The following is a 21,806-nucleotide window of genomic DNA, read 5'->3' on the forward strand; positions in this document are numbered from 1 at the left end:
GAACTTCAGTATTTTCAGGAGCACAGTACACACAATTGTGGTAGTTGTTCAGTTTCAATTGTACCTTGTGAGACCAGATAACCATCCCTACAATAAATTGTTGTATGTGTTGGTTGCTGCATTCCGTACACATTACATTACACGGTTGACATGGAAAGGATGGCAAATGTCAAAATTTAAGTACTGTTGTTTGTTAGTAGGTTGATTTCATCCTCACCAAAGGCCAGGTACACACTTCCATCCACATTAAACCCACTAACATAGGGAGAGCCACCTCTGAAGTGACATATGTCACATTCCAGCTGTTACGTAAACACTGTTCGGCCTCTTACATCGGCATCAGTTAGGATGAATGGGCATAGGCAGTGGACAGATATTGGCAACACACAATATCCTGTTGCAGACATCTACATCTACATGACTACTCTGCAATTCACATTTAAGTGCTTGGCAGAGGGTTCATCGAACCACAATCATACTATCTCTCTACTATTCCACTCCCGAACAGCGAGCGGGAAAAACGAACACCTAAACCTTTCTGTTCGAGCTCTGATTTCTCTTATTTTATTTTGATGATCATTCCTACCTATGTAGGTTGGGCTCAACAAAATATTTTCGCATTCGGAAGAGAAAGTTGGTGACTGAAATTTCGTAAAAAGCTCTCGTCGCGACGAAAAACGTCTATGCTGTAATGACTTCCATCCCAACTCGTGTATCATATCTGCCACACTCTCTCCTCTATAACGCGATAATACAAAACGAGCTGCCCTTCTTTGCACCCTCTCGATGTCCTCCGTCAATCCCACCTGGTAAGGATCCCACACCGCGCAGCAATATTCTAACACAGGACGAACGAGTGTAGTGTAAGCTGTCTCTTTAGTGGACTTGTTGCATCTTCTAAGTGTCCTGCCAATGAAACGCAACCTTTGGCTCGCCTTCCCGACAATATTATCTATGTGGTCCTTCCAACTGAAGTTGTTCGTAATTTTAACACCCAGGTACTTAGTTGAATTGACAGCCTTGAGAATTGTACTATTTATCGAGTAATCGAATTCCAACGGAGTTCTTTTGGAACTCATGTGGATCATCTCACACTTTTCGTTATTTAGCGTCAACTGCCACCTGACACACCATACAGCAATCTTTTCTAAATCGCTTTGCAGCTGATACTGGTCTTCGGATGACCTTACTAGACGGTAAATTACAGCATCATCTGCGAACAGTCTAAGAGAACTGCTCAGATTGTCACCCAGGTCATTTATATAGATCAGGAACAGTAGAGGTCCCAGGACGCTTCCCTGGGGAACACCTGATATCACTTCAGTTTTACTCGATGATTTGCCGTCTATTACTACGAACTGCGACCTTCCTGACAGGAAATCACGAATCCAGTCGCACAACTGAGACGATACCCCATAGCTCCGCAGCTTGATTAGAAGTCGCTTGTGAGGAACGGTGTCAAAAGCTTTCCGGAAATCTAGAAATACGGAATCAACTTGAGATCCCCTGTCGATAGCGGCCATTACTTCGTGCGAATAAAGAGCTAGCTGCGTTGCACAAGAGCGATGTTTTCTGAAGCCATGCTGATTACGTGTCAATAGATCGTTCTCTTCGAGGTGATTCATAATGTTTGAATACAGTATATGCTCCAAAACCCTACTGCAAACCGACGTCAATGATATAGGTCTGTAGTTAAATGGATTACTCCTACTACCCTTCTTGAACACTGGTGCGACCTGCGCAATTTTCCAATCTGTAGGTACAGATCTATCGGTGAGCGAGCGGTTGTATATGAGTGCTAAGTAGGGAGCTATAGTATCAGCGTAACCTGAAAGGAACCTAATCAGTATACAATCTGGACCTGAAGACTTGCCCGTATCAAGCGATTTGAGTTGCTTCGCAACCCCTAAGGTATCTACTTCTAAGAAACTCATGCTAGCAGATGTTCGTGTTTCAAATTCTGGAATATTCCATTCGTCTTCCCTGGTGAAGGAATTTCGGAATACTGCGTTCAATAACTCCGCTTTAGCGGCACAGTCGTCGATAACAGTACCATCGGCACTGCGCAGCGTAGGTATTGACTGCGTCTTGCCGCTTGTGTACTTTACATACCACCAGAATTTCTTCGGATTTTCTACCAAATTTCGAGACAATGTTTCGTTGTGGAACCTATTAAAGGCATCTCGCATCGAAGTACGTGCCAAATTTCGCGCGTCTGTAAATTTTAGCCCATCTTCAGGATTTCGCATTCTTCTGAACTTCGCATGCTTTTTCCGTTGCCTCTGCAACAGCGTTCGGACCTTTTTTGTGTACCACGGGGGATCCGTTCCATCTCTTACCAATTTATGAGGTATGAATATCTCAATTGCTGTTGCTGCTATATCTTTGAATTTGAGCCACATCTCGTCTACATTCGCACTACAACATGACAGTCATGACCTCAATGCCTGTTTCACAACGTGTGCCATCTGGATTGTTCCCCCAGGCACCAGTTTCTCAGAGCTCTGTAGGTGGAAACTGGTGCTACAACATGTCCTACATTGTCCCCCACCTGCACCTGGCCTTGATGTACGTTAATTTTTTTTGGTCTCAGCATTTCTTCACAGTAACTATTCCTTTCTTCACTCCGTTTTAGTTTTCTATATCTTTCATTTTCTGACCTGTCTATTTTTCACCTTAGCTTTTCGCTCTTATTAACTCATGCATGTGTATCTTGCATATTACCCTATCTTCCAGCATTAAACTATCGGGTTTTCAAATCTTGTACGATGTAGTCCCGAACACTCAGTCTTTCCTTCTCATCCCGTCCGGTAAGTCTCCCCTGAACCAAGGTTCTGGTTGACTCCTTTGAACTGTATCCCTTTTCCTAAACCTCACTAGTCCTTTTTCTTTGCACCTCTTCCTCCCCTTTCAACCCTTCCACCTGACAAGGAAGCCACTGGCTCCAAAAGCTTGCACATGAAATACTTTTTATATGTCTGAGGCAATACTGACCTTACGACTTATCGTAGAAGAAAGATTAAGAAAAGGCAAATCCACGTTTCTAGGATTTGTAGACTTAGAGAAAGCTTTTGACAATGTTGACTGGAATACTCTCTTTAAAATTCTAAAGGTTGTTGTTGTTGTTGTTGTTGTTGTGGTCTTCAGTCCTGAGACTGGTTTGATGCAGCTCTCCATGCTACTCCATCCTGTGCAAGCTTCTTCATCTCCCAGTACCTACTGCAACCTACATCCTTCTGAATCTGCTTAGTGTATTAATCTCTTGGTCTCCCTCTATGATTTTTACCCTCCACTCTGCCCTCCAATACTAAATTGGTGATCCCTTGATGCCTCAGAACATGTCCTACCAACCGATCCCTTCGTCTGGTCAAGTTGTGCCACAAACTCCTCTTCTCCCCAATTCTTTTCAATATCTCCTCATTAGTTATGTGATCTACCCATCTAATCTTCAGCATTCTTCTGTAGCACCACATTTTGAAAGCTTCTATTCTCTTCTTGTCCAAACTATTTATTGTCCATGTTTCACTTCCACACATGGCTACACTCAATACAAATACTTTCATAAATGACTTCCTGACACTTAAATCTATACTCGATGTTAACAAATTTCTCTTCTTCAGAAACGCTTTCCTTGCCATTGCCAGTCTACATGTTATATCTCCTCTACTTCGACCATCATCAGTTATTTTGTTCCCCAAATAGCAATACTCTTTACTAATTAAGTGTCATATTTTCTAATCTAATTCCCTCAGTATCACCTGACTTAATTCGGCTACATTCCATTATCCTAATTTTGCTTTTGTTGATGTTCATCTTAAACCCTCCATTGTCCATTCCGTTCAACTGGTCTTCTAAGTCCTTTGCTGTCTCTGACAGAATTACAATGTCATTGGCGAACCTCAAAGTTTTTATTTCTTCTCCACGGATTTTAATACCTACTCTGAATTTTTTTTTCCTTTACTGCTTGCTCAATATACAGTTTGAATAACATTGGGGATAGGCTACAACCCTCTCTCACTCCCTTCCCAACCAATGGTCCCTTTTCATGCCCCTCGACTCTTATAACTGCTATCTTGTTTCTGTACAAATTGTAAATAGCCTTTCACTCCCTGGTTTAGACAAGAAGAGCTTTCGAAATGTGGTGCTACAGAAGAATGCTAAAGATTAGATGGGTAGATCACATAACTAATGAGGAAGTATTGAATAGGATTGGGGAGAAGAGAAGTTTGTGGCACAATTTGACAAGAAGAAGGGACAGGTTGGTAGGACATATTCTGAGGCATCAGGGGATCACAAATTTAGCATTGGAGGGCAGCGTGGAGGGTAAAAATTGTAGAGGGAGACCAAGAGATGAATACACTAAGCAGATTCAGAAGTATGTAGGTTGCAGTAAGTACTGGGATATGAAGAAGCTTGCACAGGATAGAGTAGCAGGGAGAGCTGCATCAAACCAGTCTTAGGACTGAAGACCACAACAACAACAGCAACAACAACAACAACATGTCTGTTCTCCAGCTGGCACTTGGTGAACAGCTTTTTCATCTATCCAGTTATGTTATGTTAAGAATAATAAATACTTTTTTTTCAAACTTGTAAAATATGAAGTGCACAACTAGATTACAGTATTTAGAAAGGTGAACATAAAGTACTCCCGCATCCCCCAGCCTTTGATTGGTGTAGTTAATGTTAGACCTAAGGAAAATTCAATTGAGAAAGCTGATAAATTGTGACAGAATTGCTGGCAACACGTGTTTTCATTATGCGAAATGTGCAGTACTGTCAATCAATGCACATTAAAGTAAAAATTACTGCACTGTCTTGGTTTTTAGGACTGTTACTTCCTTCCTCAGGAAGACATTTACATACTCTTGTCCTCTTATCCTGGGATATGAAATGACCTCCCCTGCCTTCTATCCTCCCCAACCTATTCCTCTCCGTCACTTTTACTTTTATGTTTGTGTGTCGGTAGTATTGCACATTTCACCTCCAGGTAGTAAGTACTGGCGGCCATCAATTATTAATGTTAGATCTGGAACACTCATAACTCCAACTGTAAATAATAATAATAAATAATAACTTCTTGTTCAGTTTCACAGACATATCTTGATTTTTATTCATTTATTTATTTTTCGATTTAGAACTGAGCAGTAACTCCCTCACCCAAATTCTGTAAACAATTGAACATGTATAAAACAAGTTCATAAGTCTTATTATTTTACAAGAGAGGTAATATGTTAAATATTTGATATTAAGCCTGTAAGCAAGAAGCAGCTTCGAAAAGGTTCTTTAATACAACATTGTGTTAAACATGTAATGTAAGATTGTAACATTTTAATGCGTACATGCCAACAATATTTTAAATTTTTAAATTTGTCAGCAGTTAAATGAAATACTTAAAATACAACTTTAGTTGCCCCTGGAAGGTGTTAGATATAGTCAATCTGAAAATGGGACATAGTGCTTGCATGGCTGTACGTCCGTTTTAGCCATTTAGTATTATAAGTTTGAATGAGGGAGCACATGTATTTCAATACAGTAAGTAGCTGTGGTTGAAACAGAGATTTTACAGGACTAATATTTGTTGGACAATCTTTGCAAATCATCCCTTGGCATTTATCTTGTCACACGTCTTCGGTAATATAATAATAATAATAATAATAATAATAATAATAATAATAATAATAATAAATACTATTGTTATAACTGGTTATTATTATTATTATTATTATTATTATTATTATTATTATTACAGTTACTACTACTACTGATACTGATGCTGATACTATCATTTGATGCTACTGAGACAGACTGTTTTAAAAAGTTGCAGTTTTTGTAAACTTTGTTAGGAAAATAATTCCTAGTTGAAAAGCAAAAGAACTGATTTAACTGTTCTTGAATACAAAATGTATGGTATTTATCCAAAGCACACTGTAATTGGATCATAAACCAATGAGTACATTGATTAGCGTATGACAAACAGTGTAAGCAATCTGTTGAATGCTGATATTTGCCTCTAAGGACCACTCTCATTAGTTAATAATCATGCAATCAGTCTATGAGCTGATTTACAACCGAGCCTAGTCACTTGATTTTTCACTGAAAAATGTGTAACTGCAAATGTGTCTGGGTCTCATTAATATTATTTGATAACATCTAACATTCTAGTACACTTTCAAGCCACCGACTTATTAATTATGATAATATGATAGAAATTCCTTTATTATGTCCGTATTGTTTTGCTGTAGGACAGTGAACATAAGTGTATTAGTCTCTTATAGTGTTGAGGATCTCATAGAGGAGAAAGGAGTTTGGTGTTGTTTCCTTATTTTCTGAGAGTGAAGCAGAAATACAGAAATAATTATTCTCAAGTGTCTATATTTGCCTGCAGTCAATACACCATCATTCATAAGAAATGTAATTTTATACTATGAAACAGTAGCAAAAATCCTTTCATCTTTACTCCCGAGAATATGCAAACGTCTCCACATACATTCGGTAGGGAGCTTTGTACAAACATTGTTACTACCACATTTCCAACAGTGAATATTTATCATCACTGAAGTTTTAAAAAAAGTCAGGGCAAAAATATGCCATTTGTCTTTGCTTTATGACAGCCTCGTAATTTCAAGGTAATAAATTCAAATTCTACAAGCTTAAAATAGGCTCCGACTTACATCAGAACATATGATAAAAAGTTATTGGGTCTGATGATAAGACTATCTCTCACAGATACAGTAATTTTTTTACATAATTTTCCTTCAACCAAAAAATTATTTGATATCTGCATTGCAATTGAAATAAATCATGAATTTTTTGAATGTTCAGTCTATGTTCTCAGTGCAGATTTTTGTTTTTAGCAGTTTGTCTTATTTCAGACTATTTGTATTATCTCACCTCTTAAGCTGTAAAGAACTGAATGTTGCAAACGTTTAGATAGTCACATTGAAGTATGGCAATGCTTGCTGTGGTTGACAGAGTTGGTTTTGCTTTTGCACTGAGGTGTCTCATTTTCTGTTTGTTTGACTTATTCTAAGGTTTGTCCATGGATAACATTTAGTTTTCACACTTGTTAAGACTGTAAATGTAAAATATATAAAACAGTTCAGTGAAATATTTTCTATTAAAAATAATTACACTTACAGAAGAATTTGCATATTTCAAATCTCTTTACAGTAAACAATCTGGGAAGCACATTTACACACATTGTTGTCTGGTAGAAGAAAAGCTTTTGTAAAAAAATATACAGCTTTTTTGGCACAATATTTTGTAGGGGAAAAATTTCTTACAATACAATTACATAGACATCTGGGAATGCAAGATAGACTGGAGGATTTTAACATTTCTGTACTTTACACTGTTCTTTCTTTTTTTTATATATATATATAAGAAGTCCTTAAATGTATGAACTGATGTAGTGCGCACTTGGAAATTTACCAAAATTGTGTTAGTAGAACATGTATGTCCATTATGCACTATTATTGGCACAATTTGTTTATAAAACTTTTGTGATGAATGTGTGAAACGACAATTTGGTACCACTTTTCAAGTTCAGATCATTTAATTGAAATAAAAATTGAAATGTGGTGATGAAAGTTCAATCTAATTACTCTGGAAATCTGTCTAGTTCGTATCATTACAAACCTAGCACATATAATAACTGTAAGAGAGAAAGATAATGCTAATGTGTTGTATTATTGCATTAAAATGTATTACAATTTCCTGACATCTTGTTGCAACATAGTACACCTCCCTACTACTTAAAAACCTGTGCAGAGAACATATCGCTTAATCTACAATGTTACAAGTCCTTCATCTGCCCTTTAAAGTAAAACATTTAAATCGTTTACTTGAAGGGGATATTTTCAACATAGCCACACCATAAACTTTGAAGTGCCATGATATTTTCGGATTGTATGTACTTGTATTCTCAAAAGACGTACTAGTATATTAATGAGGTTCTTCGGACAAGCTGTTTGGTCAATATTAGTGTGCATAAAGAAGGGAAACATGGAGGTCTTTTAAAGTGAGATCATTCTCTGGTAGTGTACACTTATTGTGAGTCTGTTATTAAATAGTTCTGCAGTAATTGAAAAATACATACTAGTACTACCACCATTTAATCTACCAAAACACTCTCATAGCAAAAGGAATTAAAAACCAAAATAAGAACTTAACACACGACTATTAAATGTCTCACTTACACTGAAACTTTGAAGATTTCTGGAATGTAGCACAACAAGTATGTTGAAGAGTGAAACTGATGAAAATATGTTGCTGTATGACGTGGATATCCTGAAGGCTGTTGTTATCTGTGATGATGCAGTTGGCGTGTAAATGGTTTTTCAGTGGATAGCAGTTAGAATAGTGGTAGCACTTTTAACCAGCAAATTGTATCCCATAATTCTCACTCTTGATGGCAGATACATTTCCACATGTGCATTTATATGACACAGATCTAAGTTAGGTGTATTGTTTTACAGGAATTGATCTGTAGATGTGTTACTGAACTCACACTTCCCGCTGGATGATTTTTAGTTTTGATGTCTGTTACAAAAGTCTTCGGATATCTCTTTCAGTTTGATGGAATTTTGTTTTTAATACTGTTTCCATGTCCAGTTATTATTGAGCTGATAAGTGGAAAGCCACATATTTATCATTCTGATTTATTGTGAAATATATATATGATATGTAATGGAGTGATGTGATGACAATGGTTATGCAGTGTCTACCGATGGTGTGGTTAATAGACAGATATACATCCAATAACTGCTTCTTTGTGAAACGGTTAAATATAAAAAACATTTCCTTTTGTGCGTTTTTGTTTCCTTGACATTCTTTCTCTTGGCCTGTCTGCTCCACTACATTCATTTCCAGCAAGTACAACAGTATAAATTCTATCAGCACTGTTTGCTGTTCTATTGGTAATACAGTCATTGAATGGGTCTTATATTTTTCTCTGTATGTGCAAATAACTAGTTGTCGTGCATTATACGCTCACCTATTATCTATAGGTTATAGATTCAAAGAGCGCTATGAAATCACCACATTGACACTGCATGGTGGTTATATTATGATTTATCAGACATTTAGTAACTAATGCCAAGAGACATTTGCGTTCCATGTACTCTCTAAATTTCTTCTGGAGCTTTCACTGCTCATTCATCTAAAATATTCACTTTTAAATGTTACTTTAGCATTGTAGCCTCATTTGAGATGATGACATTGCCATTATTATGAATGTTGTCATATAACAGACATCAGTTTTCATATGTTATCTGCTTGACTACCATATTCGTAATCTTAATACTGATATAGCAGCTCACAAGGCCTCTTACTAAGAGTTTACATGTGATTTATGGCTTCTGGACGAAATTGTCAAAATAATTTCCAGATATCCATTAATCATGAAAAGATGATTTGATGGGTATTATTTCAATGTATTGTCAATGTTGACCATGCTTTATATTCCATTTGGAACCTGTTGGACATCTGGTTTAAATGGAGAGTCACTGATTACATTATAGCTCCTTTTATGTTTAATAAGATGCAGTGCAATTTCAATATTATGCAGAGGTGATTTCATTGGTTCATGTTTGTGTGTACTGCGCTTTTTTGATGAAGACTTGTGGAAGGTGTGGAATTCTTATAGGTGTATTGGTTGACTTCTTGCACTGCCAACACTTCTGTTGTGATGATGTGTTTGTGGTACTTTGAGGCATCTGATTTATCAGTCAGGCTGTTTGGTGGTATATTGCCCATTTGGCTGTAATTTTTATATTCTGATTATTACATTACCCAATGTCAGAATAATTGATGTCTGCTTGCTGTAATGCTGAAGTCTCACAAAAATTTTACTGTGGGTGTCAGATCATATGACAGTGAACCTTTGCAGTTGGGTAATCCCATTTTGTGAAACGGACGTTGATATTCCACAAATATGGTTTTCTTGTTTCTTTGCACCCCCCATTTGTTTGGAGGTAATGACTCACATCTATGAAACTGTCATACAACAGAACTTTTTTAAATCTCAAGTATCTCTCGCAAGCAGTGGAATGTTTGCTGCATCGGGCCCTCGTGGCGATCGTCACCAGAGTTCTGTCATGGTACGCACTTCGATATCCTCATCTGCCCCGCCACCAAATCCATAGTCGTCTTCCTCGCGCTGCCTGCTGTAACCGCCAAAAGCTACGGTGTTGCTCCCACTCCCACCTGCTGCTCGCTTGGCAGCCAGGTGCGGCAGTGCGGCACCAAGGGCAGCGACGAGAGCGGCCCCGACGGCGAGGAGTACAAACATGCCGGGGTGAGAACCGCTGTGCGCTGTCGAGGGCAGCTCTTCGTCCTCAGCCTCCTCGTCACCCACTTGGCGACTGTAGAATGCTTCCCTTTCGTTTCCTGGTCCGTCCCCTCTGTGTCCCAACTCCAGAAATGCTTCTCTGATACTCCCGTATCCGGCAGGGGCCAGCTCCCCATCTGCAAATATCCTTTCAGCAGTAGTCCTGTATCCTTCAGCTTTTAATATCGTGCTCTCACGAGTCCTTACACCCTCACCATCTTCGTCTGAATTCTCAGTCGATTCACGGAGGACTTTCGATATACGTTGCCGTATCACTTCAGAGGCATCCTTGCCAATTTCTTGAGTTGTTCTTCCTCCCTCTCCTAAAGTAGCTACAGATGTTGGTCGTTGCCAGACAGTAAGTAGTGAATCGCTAAGTGACTGACTTTGATGCCCAGATACTGTGCTCACAAAGTTATCGTCACCATGATCTTCGGAGTGACTGTAAGGCCTGTTTGGGTCGATAGTTTCCCTGTATTCATTCACAGTTGCACTGGTCCCTACAATATCCTTTCCATGGTTACCAACATTACTGTGACTCCCATCCACCGATTGTGTTACTTCAATTGAATGAGGCCCTTCTTGTTCTAATGAATCATCCTTTGCTGTTTTGTTGTCAGTATCTTCATTGATGAGATTATACGTTACCAGCCCACTATTAGCATTTGGTGGGGTGCCACGTCTTGAGTTAATTCTTATCCTCTTTTGTACTCCATTCTTGTGCAACAGTTCATCTGATCTGTGAGTGGCAACAAGCAATGTGTCTGGACTTGGTGACATGGGTGTGCCTTTTCTAATAGGTTCTGCCTGAGAAGAAAGGGTGCCAATGTTCGAAGCAGTGCTCGTACTAAGCACCTCGCGAGCAGCTTTGCCAGCCTCAGCAACTGGCTGTTTCTCTGTGGTAGCAAAATTATTTGTCTCAGTAATTCGCCACCTCTCATTGTCTTCCAAATTGGTCGGTGTTTCTGCTGTCGAAGACATGTGATGAGAATTATTGCTTGTTTTACCAGTTGTTGCTGCTAAGGTTTGCATATTACTATACTCCACCTGCTGGCTGGTGCCAGGAAGTTCACTGCTACTTCCTTCCACTTCATATTCCACAGCCATCTTATTGTCATACGTTCCATTTATAACACCAGCCAGATCAGTATCAGCATAATGTTGTGTTTTCGCATGTTTTCCTGCTTTTTCTGACTTGGGAATCAGCTCCAAAACAGGATTCTGCGTTGTCAATACATTTAAAGAAGGGTGCTCCTTTCGAGCAGTAGTTTTGGCCATGCTTTGTGGTTGAGCATTGTGAATTTCTCCCTGTCTTAATAAATTGGCAGTAACTTCTGGCCAAGTGGCTGTCGTCTGCTCATCTTTGTAATGGACAGCATAGAATGGACTGCTAACAGTTCCAACATGGTCATGTGTACCTTGTTCATTTTGTGCCTTTTGAACACTGTTATTAGGGTCCAGATTCTCTCTTTTGTCATTGAATGTTGTTGCCTTCCTTGTGTATTGTTCATCCTGCTCTTTTGGCCAAGGAATCCGGCCAACTTGACTTCTTGTTGGGGCTTTCCACTGTCTCACTGATGCCTGCGGTGTTTTCTGATGTTTTCTTGACATCACATTTTGCTTTGAATGGGCAATAGACAGATCATCTTGAGGTTTCATTGTAGGACGAGTATAGGCAGTATGATTTTGCCTTTCCTTTGTGATACGTATAGACCATGTTGTCTGCTTTTCATCAGTGTTCATTCTGGTTGGAACTGTTGTACCGGATTGATGTTGTCCTGGTTTACTGTGTAATACTCTCTGTGACCCACTGGCTAAAACATTCTTTTTTGTGGCTGTGCTGGCAGATGAACTTACATTCAACAATTTGATTACCCTGATTACATGTGATGCTGCCTTGACAGAACGGAGTGTGGTGACGTCAGCAGGTCGAGGTCGTGTAGTGTTTTCACTGTGCGATGTTAGAACTGTGATATTGAGTATTACTCTGCTTTCCCCTGGACGAACTAGACTCCCCTCATTTGAATGTGTTTGTTGCACTGTTTTGTTTAGTGCGTTCAGTGCAGTATTTTTTTGAGGCTGTGGCTTGGATAGGTGAGTAACTTCTGTGACTGTGGATGTCTGCATGTCCAGTGGCACTGTCACAGGAGCTAATCCACATGGTTGTTCTACTTGTCCAAGTAGAGGATTGCTCTGTGCTTGTCCTAAACATTCTATGGCAGTGGTTGCAAGTGTTGCTTTGGTATCTGGCAGGGAACCAACAGTAGTAACACTATTACTAGCATTAGTATTAAGAGACATACTTGGGGAGGTAAGATGGATGAGTGAACTTATTGAGACTGTCTGTATGTCTGTAGACATAGTCACTCCAGATAATGTAGCTGGGGGCAACCATTCAGATGCAGTCACAGTGTCACTGGTTGGTGATACAGAACTGTCAGGTGGTGATCCATACCTTTGACTGGAACTTCCATCGCTGTCTGAAGTGCTGAATGATCTGCTGGCCTCCGTCTGGCTGTCAGAGTCGTTGGCAAACTGAGTTTCAGTGATGGGTTGATGTGGTGCAGCAGGTTGATGTGGTGCAGCTGTTGCCGGTGTCAAAGTAGTGACGAGTCTGGCGTTACCATTCTTGTCTCGACGAGTTGACGCACCTCTGTCCATTGTAGTGTGTCGCCCGCCAGTTGAAAATTCTCTGCTGGGGACTGTAGTGGTCAGTTGTTGAGGCTGAAGATTCTTTGGTGGACGTGTGATGGTAGGAGGATGGAATAGTACAGTGTGTGTTGTGTAAGGTCTAGACAGGGTCATTTGTGCAGGGGGAGGCTTTTGCCACCCTTTTAGGCTTCTAGTTAGTTTTTCTTCCGTAAGCTGATTGACTGGCATGCCCCGCAGTGGTGGTGGTTCAGCACAAAATGCTTTGGCTCCAACGTTGTCCCGTTGTTTGTCTCGATCATTCACTTCCGACAGCTGGTGAAGCCACTGTGCCAACCACAGTACCTCCTCCATTGTGCAGCTCCAAGGGTTGCCTGCCAGATGTAAGAGCCTGAGACGAGGGAGGAGGAGTGGCAGATCAGGCCGCAGCTGGGTCAGGCCCACATTTTCCAGGTTGAGCTCTCTGAGTTGTCCACAAGCAGCCAGTGTTGCAGAATCCTCAAGCAGACCACGAGCCAGCTCTGGACTGCCGTCCAGCTGAAGAAGCTCCAGTCGCTCAGGTGCAGCAACTGGGAAGGCTGTGGATGTGTAGTCGGTGGAGGTGTCCCATGTTAGGTTCGAAAGACGTAAGTTTGTGAGACCGAGAGGACCAGATATCAGTGGCAGTGGGGAAACTAGGGGATTCCCAGATAGGTCCAGTTCTTGAAGTGACGGCAGAGCTGAGAAAGTTCCGTGGACAATGTTTGTGATATGGCAGTATGTAAGTGATAAAACTCTCAGCCTGGGCAGGCCTCGGAAATCGGCCGGTGTCAGCTCGGTGATGGGATTGTAATCCAGTGTCAGGAGCTTCAGACCAGCTGGCAGACTGCGAGGCACAAAATTTAAAGCATTACCAGCTAGTAGCAGTGTGGCAAGCAGTTCGAGGCGTCCCAGCGCATCTTCCTCCACTTCAGAGAGTCCATTGTGGCGCAGGTCAAGCAGTGCCAGTAGTGGGTAACTATCTGCATCTCCACAGCGTACGGTTGTGACGGCATTGTCAGCGAGGTGCAGTGTTCTCACAGACTGCGTCAGTGCCTCTGGGAGACGGGTCAGGGCTGCTGCCGTAGCATCCACTGCTCGCAGTCGTCCACCGGCCAAAAGCAGTCTTCGAAGTGGCGCATTGCGTGATACATCCAGTTCCGCAAGAGATGATAGCGCCAGTGCCGGTGCTGGGAGTGCCGACAGCGCATTTTCACTCAAGTCCAATTTTTGTAACGATACCAATGGGGCAAAGCAGTCATCTGCAAGTGCACGGAGTCTGTTTGCTGACAAGTTGAGGTGTAGTAACACCACAAGACCATCCAACCACCCAGCCTCCAGGCACTCCAATTTATTGCCGCTCAAGTCGAGCCGCTCCAGTGATGTTGCACCATTGAACGCACCGCGTTCCATGTCGACGATGGCGTTGAATGCCAGGTCTAACACTAGAAGTGCTGACAGTCCAGCAAATGCCCCCTTGTGGAGCTTCTGCATTCCATTCCCCCTAAGATGCAGCTCTTCCAGTGCTGACAGACCTGAGAAGCTTCCCGCAGTCAAATTATTGTGTGAAAGATCCAGTCTGATAAGCCCTGAGAGACCACGGAAGGATTCTGCGTGCAGTTCAGCTAATGCATTTCCTGACAGGTTGAGTAGCTCCAAAGCAGGCAGATATTGAAAGGCCCCTGCCTCTAGGAAGCTTATATTATTGGATGACAAATCGAGTGTGAGAAGGGCTGGCAGTCCGACGTTTCCGTACCACGTCGTACGGACTGTAGTCAGCCTGTTTTTCGACAGGTCGATGTGCTCCAGCAGTGGCAGAGACGACAGGGCTCCATCGTCGATGGCTGCCACAGCGTTGCCGGACACGTCTAGCACTCTGAGGACAGCCAGCCTAGTCGAGAGCCAGTCGGAGCGGAGTGTGTCCAACAGGTTCCCTCGGAGTCGCAGGCGTTGGAGAGTTGGCGGAAGGCTTGTCGTCTCGATGCGGCGGACCAAGCAGTAGGACACGTCCATCTCTTCCAGGCGAACAAAGTTGCGGAAGGCGCCACGCCGCAAGGTCTGTAGGTGGCACTGGCGTACGTGGAGAGCCACAATATTGGACAAAGGGCTGGAAACGGCATCCGCGGTCATCGCCGAAGAGCCACCTCCGTAGAGTGCGGCCATCACGTCTGTGCAGACACCAGCTGCATGGGCACAAGTACACCACGTCCCATTGCTGGCGTCATTCCAGACTCCAGAACTGATCTCGGGTCTGCCGTGCCCCGGTCTGCCTCCAGCGCCGAGCACTACCACCAAGAGGAGAGTACAAATCGTAGTTACCGTTCCAGGACTCATGTCTGCCTTTGAGGGTCACCGTGGTTTGCCTACTTCCGACTGTCCATGTCCCAGCACGGTTACCATTTTACGAGAGACGAAACTCTGGCCCAGACTGTTCGACCACTGTCTATAATAGTTCATCACTTCAGAGTCAAGTAATTTTAGAATACTGACCATTAAAGTATTCCTTTTTGTCGTCTTAGGGGATCTGTTTTCAATGATTTGAGATGACCTTACAGGAAATGCCAGGTCGTATTTGATTTTTTTCTTCTTTGCAGTTCTCGAGTCTGACCCACTATGTTGATACGTCAGCGAATTTCTTAGCCAGATTACTAACACGGGTAGCAACAGTCGATAAATGCAAGGTACCACACGTCGGATAAACTACTGTCGTCTAATTCACCATTTCATTTCGCCGTTTTGGCCGCATTGAACAGAGTAAAATAACACACACGTCTCTGGCGAATTTCTGTACACGTCATGTCACAGCTTCAAACTTTATCCACAACAGGGACAAAAGCACAAATAGCCACACGTTTTGCATCGCCGGAGTTTCCAAGTGAACTCGTCCCCACAGTTACCTAAATTCTTGAGCTGTCAGTCACACGATCCAGGAAATAATGATGCGGCAACGTGGTTTAGCAAAGGATTGGAAGTCATCCTCGAAGAACACTTCAAAAGTCTGTCGGTGTCAACTGAAAATTCAAGCTTGCAGCGCGTTTAATACCGTTATGATCGTCCTTGAGCACAAAGTTGGAGTTTTCCAGGCGTGTAATGTGTGTTAAAATATGAGAGGCCCTCCCGCCGTTTTTTATTTTTCAGCTCTTTTTTTCTGCTGACGGCGTCACTGCGATGCTCTCGTATCCGCGCGCAGGGCCGACGATCAAATTAAAGCGCGCTAGCCGTTTCGAGGCGGAAGCGCACGTCGGAGAGCGAGATGATTGATCGCTCAGTTTCACGGCGGGGCAGAGTTCATTATTTCGCAGCCTGACAGCCCGTTACGTTTCCCCTTTCGCGTCAAACAACGGAACAATATCACTCCAATTTCCCCCCTGACGCGATGAGCTACGAGGTGGTGAAAAAGCTCAGCGGCGCTTTTGCTCCTGCGTTCTCCGGAACAGCTATTTCAGCGAAACTGGTTCGTTTACTTGCTCGACACTGGAAAATTCGCCAGTAGGCTGACAACTTTCGGGGCCCTATTTCGATATGAGCTTTCCTTCACCAATTAATTCTCCAGAAGTGGATGAGCTGTTAGATGACTAGATAGTAGCAATTCTTTGGTAATGCCGACTAGGAAACTTGCAGACTTTATTTTCGTTGGGACGATCTGCTTTTTCACACTCTCGAACTTCCTCAGAAGTTATCTGTATTGTCCGTTTGGCAAATTGCACTTGTTTCAACCATGTGTCGGCTACTGATCCCAGTTTTTAGTGCACTGTATTTATGATCACTTGCTTGATGACGCAAATCTGTCAGGCTTCCGAAACGATTTGCCTCTTTATTTTGTATTTGTCCGGCGATTGACACCACAGCGAAACGTGGTTCCAACTTCACTATCTCTCGATTTCCGTTTTCGATTCCTTCCTGGTTGTTATTTAGAGTCCTGCGCTAACTGCGTTGGCTTTTCGATCACTGGCAGTGTTGTGTCAGCTTCCTGGCGGAGGAAGCCATTAATGTCCCAACCGATACTTCCGCGAGGGGAAGGGGGTGCTTCGGCAGTTCAGTTGTTTGTCCACCACTGTTTCGTCGGAATTGGCTGCAGTTCGCGCGCTGTTCAACAGATTGCCGCCCCCCTGCTGTGTTTATAGAATAATTTCGGCAGATTGCTTTCCTCTGTTGACTGATTGAGCTAGAGGGGGTTGGGGGAGTTCTCCCACACACACCAACACACCGCTGTTATTAAATTTCAGCGATATATTTGTTTAATCAAGGTCTATTTATTTTTTTTACTCTAGCGGCACGGATGTTGCGCTTTGGAGGGCGCGAGAGCGCAAAATGGCCCTGAATGGTGGCCCCAGTTGACTGCGCAAATACGGGCGCACGTGCACTCACACACACGTGCGCGCGGAGGGGTCCAAGCGAACGAATTCGCTATGCGGCCAACTAGGGGAGGAGTGAGAAGAGGGTGCGAGGGGGGATCGAATGCGAAATCGCTGCCCTGGTCTCCCGTGCGCTGTGCGGGCGCAGCTGTGATTGTTCCTATCGGCCCTGGGGGGACAATTAATAATAATTATTCTATGCAGAATTACAGGCAGCCCAGTGAGCGGGAATTGGTTTATTTAGAGAATGCCGAGTGCAACAAAATTACGGCACATGATGCTTTCTCCTTTCTATCATTTTTGGAACTGCCGTCGCATTAGCTGCTCGCGTACGGATTAAAGGTGACAGGCGAGAAACATGTATTGTTGCTTCTTCTTTCCCTCTTGCGTAAATGGTGGAAATTACTGTCAAGTCAGTTTACTCCTCAGTACCACGTACTTATTCTTTTCATATGAGGCAGAATTAACGTACGCGTTGACACAGTGCAGTAATCAGTTCACCGTTGACTAGCTTGACAATCAAGCTGGAGTTCAGACTGTTGTCACGATACAATTTTAATTTCTCTTCACTTGTTTGATACGGCACTTCTACCACAACAGAGATTTCTCCATTTGTTTCATAGTACCCAGTTCTCTGGCTTCTCAGGGTCACACGTCTTTTTAAAAATGCCACCTGTCTTTACAGAACAGAATTTCTTCGACGACTTTGTTAATGATATTTCAGCGTCTATCTGATCGTGCTCGCTTTAATATAAAAAACTGTTCATCTTTTGTGTCCCAAGTGTATTTGATATAGTTTTCTCCTGGTGCGCACTTTACATCAGCAATTCGTTTCGGATAGAAGTCTTGTTGTACGGCAGTAGGATGGGGGAAGTGATTCAGTTTGATTTGTGAGCAGTACAGCGCCGTCTTCAACTGTCGAAACAGACGCGCTTCGCACGTATTGCCTCGCCCGAGTTGCTCTCTGAATTTTTTAGCATCTTCTTCTGCAGGTTTCCAAGAGGAAGAGCGGTCGGAGACAGATGTACTGCCTCGGGCGCCGTTCTACTCAATTTCTGCGAGTGCTTTTTGTTCCTCGCGTCCGCCGTATTGGAGAGTTGTTTATCCTCATTTGCCGCCCGTGAGTCCAGATTTTCGTAGAGGTCGTTCTTTCGCGGGGGCCAGCACAGGGAGAGAGAGAGTTACCAAATTAGGTTAGTAACCGCCGGGAACAGTTTATCCGGAGCGACTTTTGTGTTAGTGCGCCCCCAGGCTAGACTGGCAAACGCGGGGGTGGTCTGTGCGCGCGCGTTGTTGCGGTGGCGGGTTTCCTGTCTGCGGAAACCAGATTATGTACTCTCCGCGCGCTAGAGTAGCTGCTGTTTGGTTTTCAATACTGTTTGCAGTTTGCGCGTTCGCTGCTTGCCTCCACCGAGAGCAAAGCAGGTCTGTTGGACTGAGGGTAGGGGGGTAGGGAATTCGCGTGGGTGGGACTAACGATCGCTTTGAGTGAGTTAGCAGCACACCGCACGTCGCACTGCACTCGTCTCTCTCTCTCTCTCTCTCTCTCTCTCTCTCTCTCTCTCTCTCTCTCTTCTCCTCTCCCCTCTCTCTTCTCCCTCCGGCAGAGCAGCGTACAGAATCCACTCCGGACCCTGGGACAACTGCTGCGATTTTCGCAGTGCCGCTTCGCAGCTCACCCTCTTCTACCCGTCTCGCGCACCGCCGAACAAAAAAACTCGCAAATGACTCACTTCCCTTCGCACTTTTCCTTTCTCACGCCGGATGATGCTGACAGCGATGGATGTGGCGCCAGTCTATACGTCTTCTGTCCGTTGAGCCAGCGAGCTTTCCGGATCGCCGTACATTCTTATATAGAATACAGTGATTTCATTCGTCGCTGAGATTTTCAAGAAAAGAATTCCACCAGTACCTGGAGCACTCGAGGCAGTGTTTTTGTTAGAATTGCCGATTCATGCACTGAACGAATTTTTATACTACAGTGCGTTTTTGTCAGAAATTATTTTCGACCTCTGCTGTTAGGTCAGAATAGAACATGACTTTCATCCAGATAATAACTTTGCATCCTTTCATTGTCTCTGTTTTTTCTCACTTTTTGTATTAGCTATATCGTAGTCCTTCTCCTTATTCACGGAAAAAGACGCTGTTCTTTTTTTCTGCACGCCTGACAACACTCAAGCTTATTATTCGAAAATCTTTGCGCCTCAGAATTAAGGTGTTTTTTTGATTGTCATTGCTGAACGTGACACACGTGTGGAGCATTGCTTGCTTTAATGGAACTGTCGTGTTTCCAGGTGGTTCAGAGCAAGAATTTGACAACAGTATTGCACACGAAATGTATATTGTTCACTATAGGTTCAAATTGTATATCTGCGTGAGATAAACGGTATTTTTGCTGTTTCAGTAACAACTGTACCATCGAAAACAGCAGTGTTGAGGGGCAGTATTAACCGACGCTGGCGAAAGAAACCGGTAACTTACGAACGAGACAGTCCACACGCTGGGGAAAAACGACCGGGTTGTATTTCGAATGCGACTCGGCACACGACGTCCCTGTCACGCGACTCGGCTGACACGGATGAAGTTGTTTCGCGAACGCAAAACGGTAACTCCACGCACGCCCGAGTAACTGTGTCGTTGCGGAAAAAAATAACAAAAATTAACGATGCGGATCGTCGAATGTGGCAGTAGTGTCTGTACGGCACTTCGCGTCAACGCGGCTCGCGGCCGTCACGTCGGAAACGTGACCACAGCTCCGTCTGGCGCGACGGCAGATCTGTGACTAACCCCTGTCGCTGGCTGCGTTGTGGTCCATAGGGTTGCATATGCGCCTGTGTGCGTGAGTCCATTCTGGAGGCTGGGAAACGCCGCGCGCGCATGCGCGCTCGCCACGATCGAAACTGCGGGCTCGGGCTGCACTAGCGCCTCTCGCGGGCTCTTCGGAAGGCAGCAATGGGCCGACAGTTGCGGCATTAGAATGTCGACGGCAGCCAATGGGAGAACATGCCTGCCGTGTGTTTTAAAAGCGACATAATTTTTTTTTTCATTTTGTTCGATCTAGTTCGTTTTGCTCTGGGCGGACGTCACAAGACATCCGTGCAAGTTGATCGTTGATTCCTTGACTCAGTTTTTTTTTTTTTTATTACAGAGGGCGAGCAGCCCTCTGACCGAACACGCTGAGCTACCGTGCCGGCACACGATTGGATTAGCGGTGCGGGGTATATACAAATAAACGACAGCGCCATCTACAACCACCTCAATTTGATAATTATCAAAGTACAGGCCTACCCCCTACAACGTGAAAATTACTCGTTATCGCTACTCTGCGAATTTATGTGAAGTGCATGTCGGAGAGTACTTAACTTTCGTACCAGTAGCACGGCTTCTTCCTGTTCCAGTCACATATGGGTGCTGTAATGAATCTAATTTCTCCCTACGGGAGCGACACGCAAGAGTCGTAGTGTATTCCTGGCTTCAGCATTTAAAGTTGGTTCTTGGAACTTTGTAACTAGGCTTTCTCGGGATAGTTTGCTCCCGTCTTCAAATGTCTGTTAGTTCATTTTCTTCAGCATCTCCGTGAAATACCCCCATACGACAAACCGGTGACCATTCGTGCGGACCTTCTCGGTATACGTTCCTTATCCCTTCGTTATAGACAACTGCAGCATCTCGAAAAGCTATTGCAGAGTTGTTAACTACGATTTTCCGAAATTCTTTCACCAAAGGAGACGAAATAAATATTCCAGAATTGGAACCAAGAATAACTGCCAACATGAGAAATTAGAAGTAGGTATCCTCGATGCAGCAAAGCGGCTTAAACCACTTAATAAAGGCAAGGCCTCCGGTCCTGATTGTATTCCAGTCAGGTTCCTCTCAGAGTATGCTGACACAATGGCTCCATATTTAGCAATCATATACAGCCGATCGCTCGTCGAAAGGCGCAAAAAATAAATAAATAAAAAATATAATGGCTCTGAGCACTATGGGACTTAACATCTGAGGTCATCAGTCCCCTAGAACTTAGAACTACTTAAACTTAACTAACCTAAGGACATCACACACATCCATGCCCGAGGCAGGATTCGAACCTGCGACCGTATCGGTTGGCTCGTCGAAAGATCCGTACCTAAAGACTGAAAAGTTGCACCAGTCATACCAATACTCAAGAAAGGAAATAGGAGTAGTCTGCTGAATTGGAACATATACTGTGTTCGAACATTCAGTTATCCCGAAGAAAACGATTTATTAACAAACACTCAACACGAATTCACAAAATTTCGTTCTTATGAAACACAACTAGCCCTTTATTCTCAAGACGTAATGACGGCTATTGACAACGGATGTCATATTGAACCCATATTTTTAGATTTCCAGAAGGCTTTTGACGCGTTATCTCACAACTACTTCTAATCAAATTGTGCGACCGGATTCGTGATTTCCTGTCAGAAGTG

General features: G+C 43.2%; 2 protein-coding genes across 2 annotated transcripts in view; one reads left to right on the forward strand and one right to left on the reverse strand.

Annotated features, from left to right (window-relative positions):
* The window catches only part of LOC126293367 (protein timeless homolog), a 422,426-nt gene that overhangs the window by 52,815 nt on the left and 347,805 nt on the right, over positions 1-21,806 (forward strand). The gene's annotated exons all lie outside the window — the stretch shown is intronic.
* On the reverse strand, positions 6,129-20,249 carry LOC126293366 (uncharacterized). The gene has a single exon (XM_049986568.1). It carries the CDS (start codon positions 15,332-15,334, stop codon positions 10,085-10,087), a length of 5,250 nt encoding a protein of 1,749 aa, XP_049842525.1. The 5' UTR covers positions 15,335-20,249; the 3' UTR covers positions 6,129-10,084.

This window comes from Schistocerca gregaria, chromosome 10, assembly GCF_023897955.1.
Source record: "Schistocerca gregaria isolate iqSchGreg1 chromosome 10, iqSchGreg1.2, whole genome shotgun sequence".
In the NCBI taxonomy this organism is placed as follows: domain Eukaryota; kingdom Metazoa; phylum Arthropoda; class Insecta; order Orthoptera; family Acrididae; genus Schistocerca; species Schistocerca gregaria.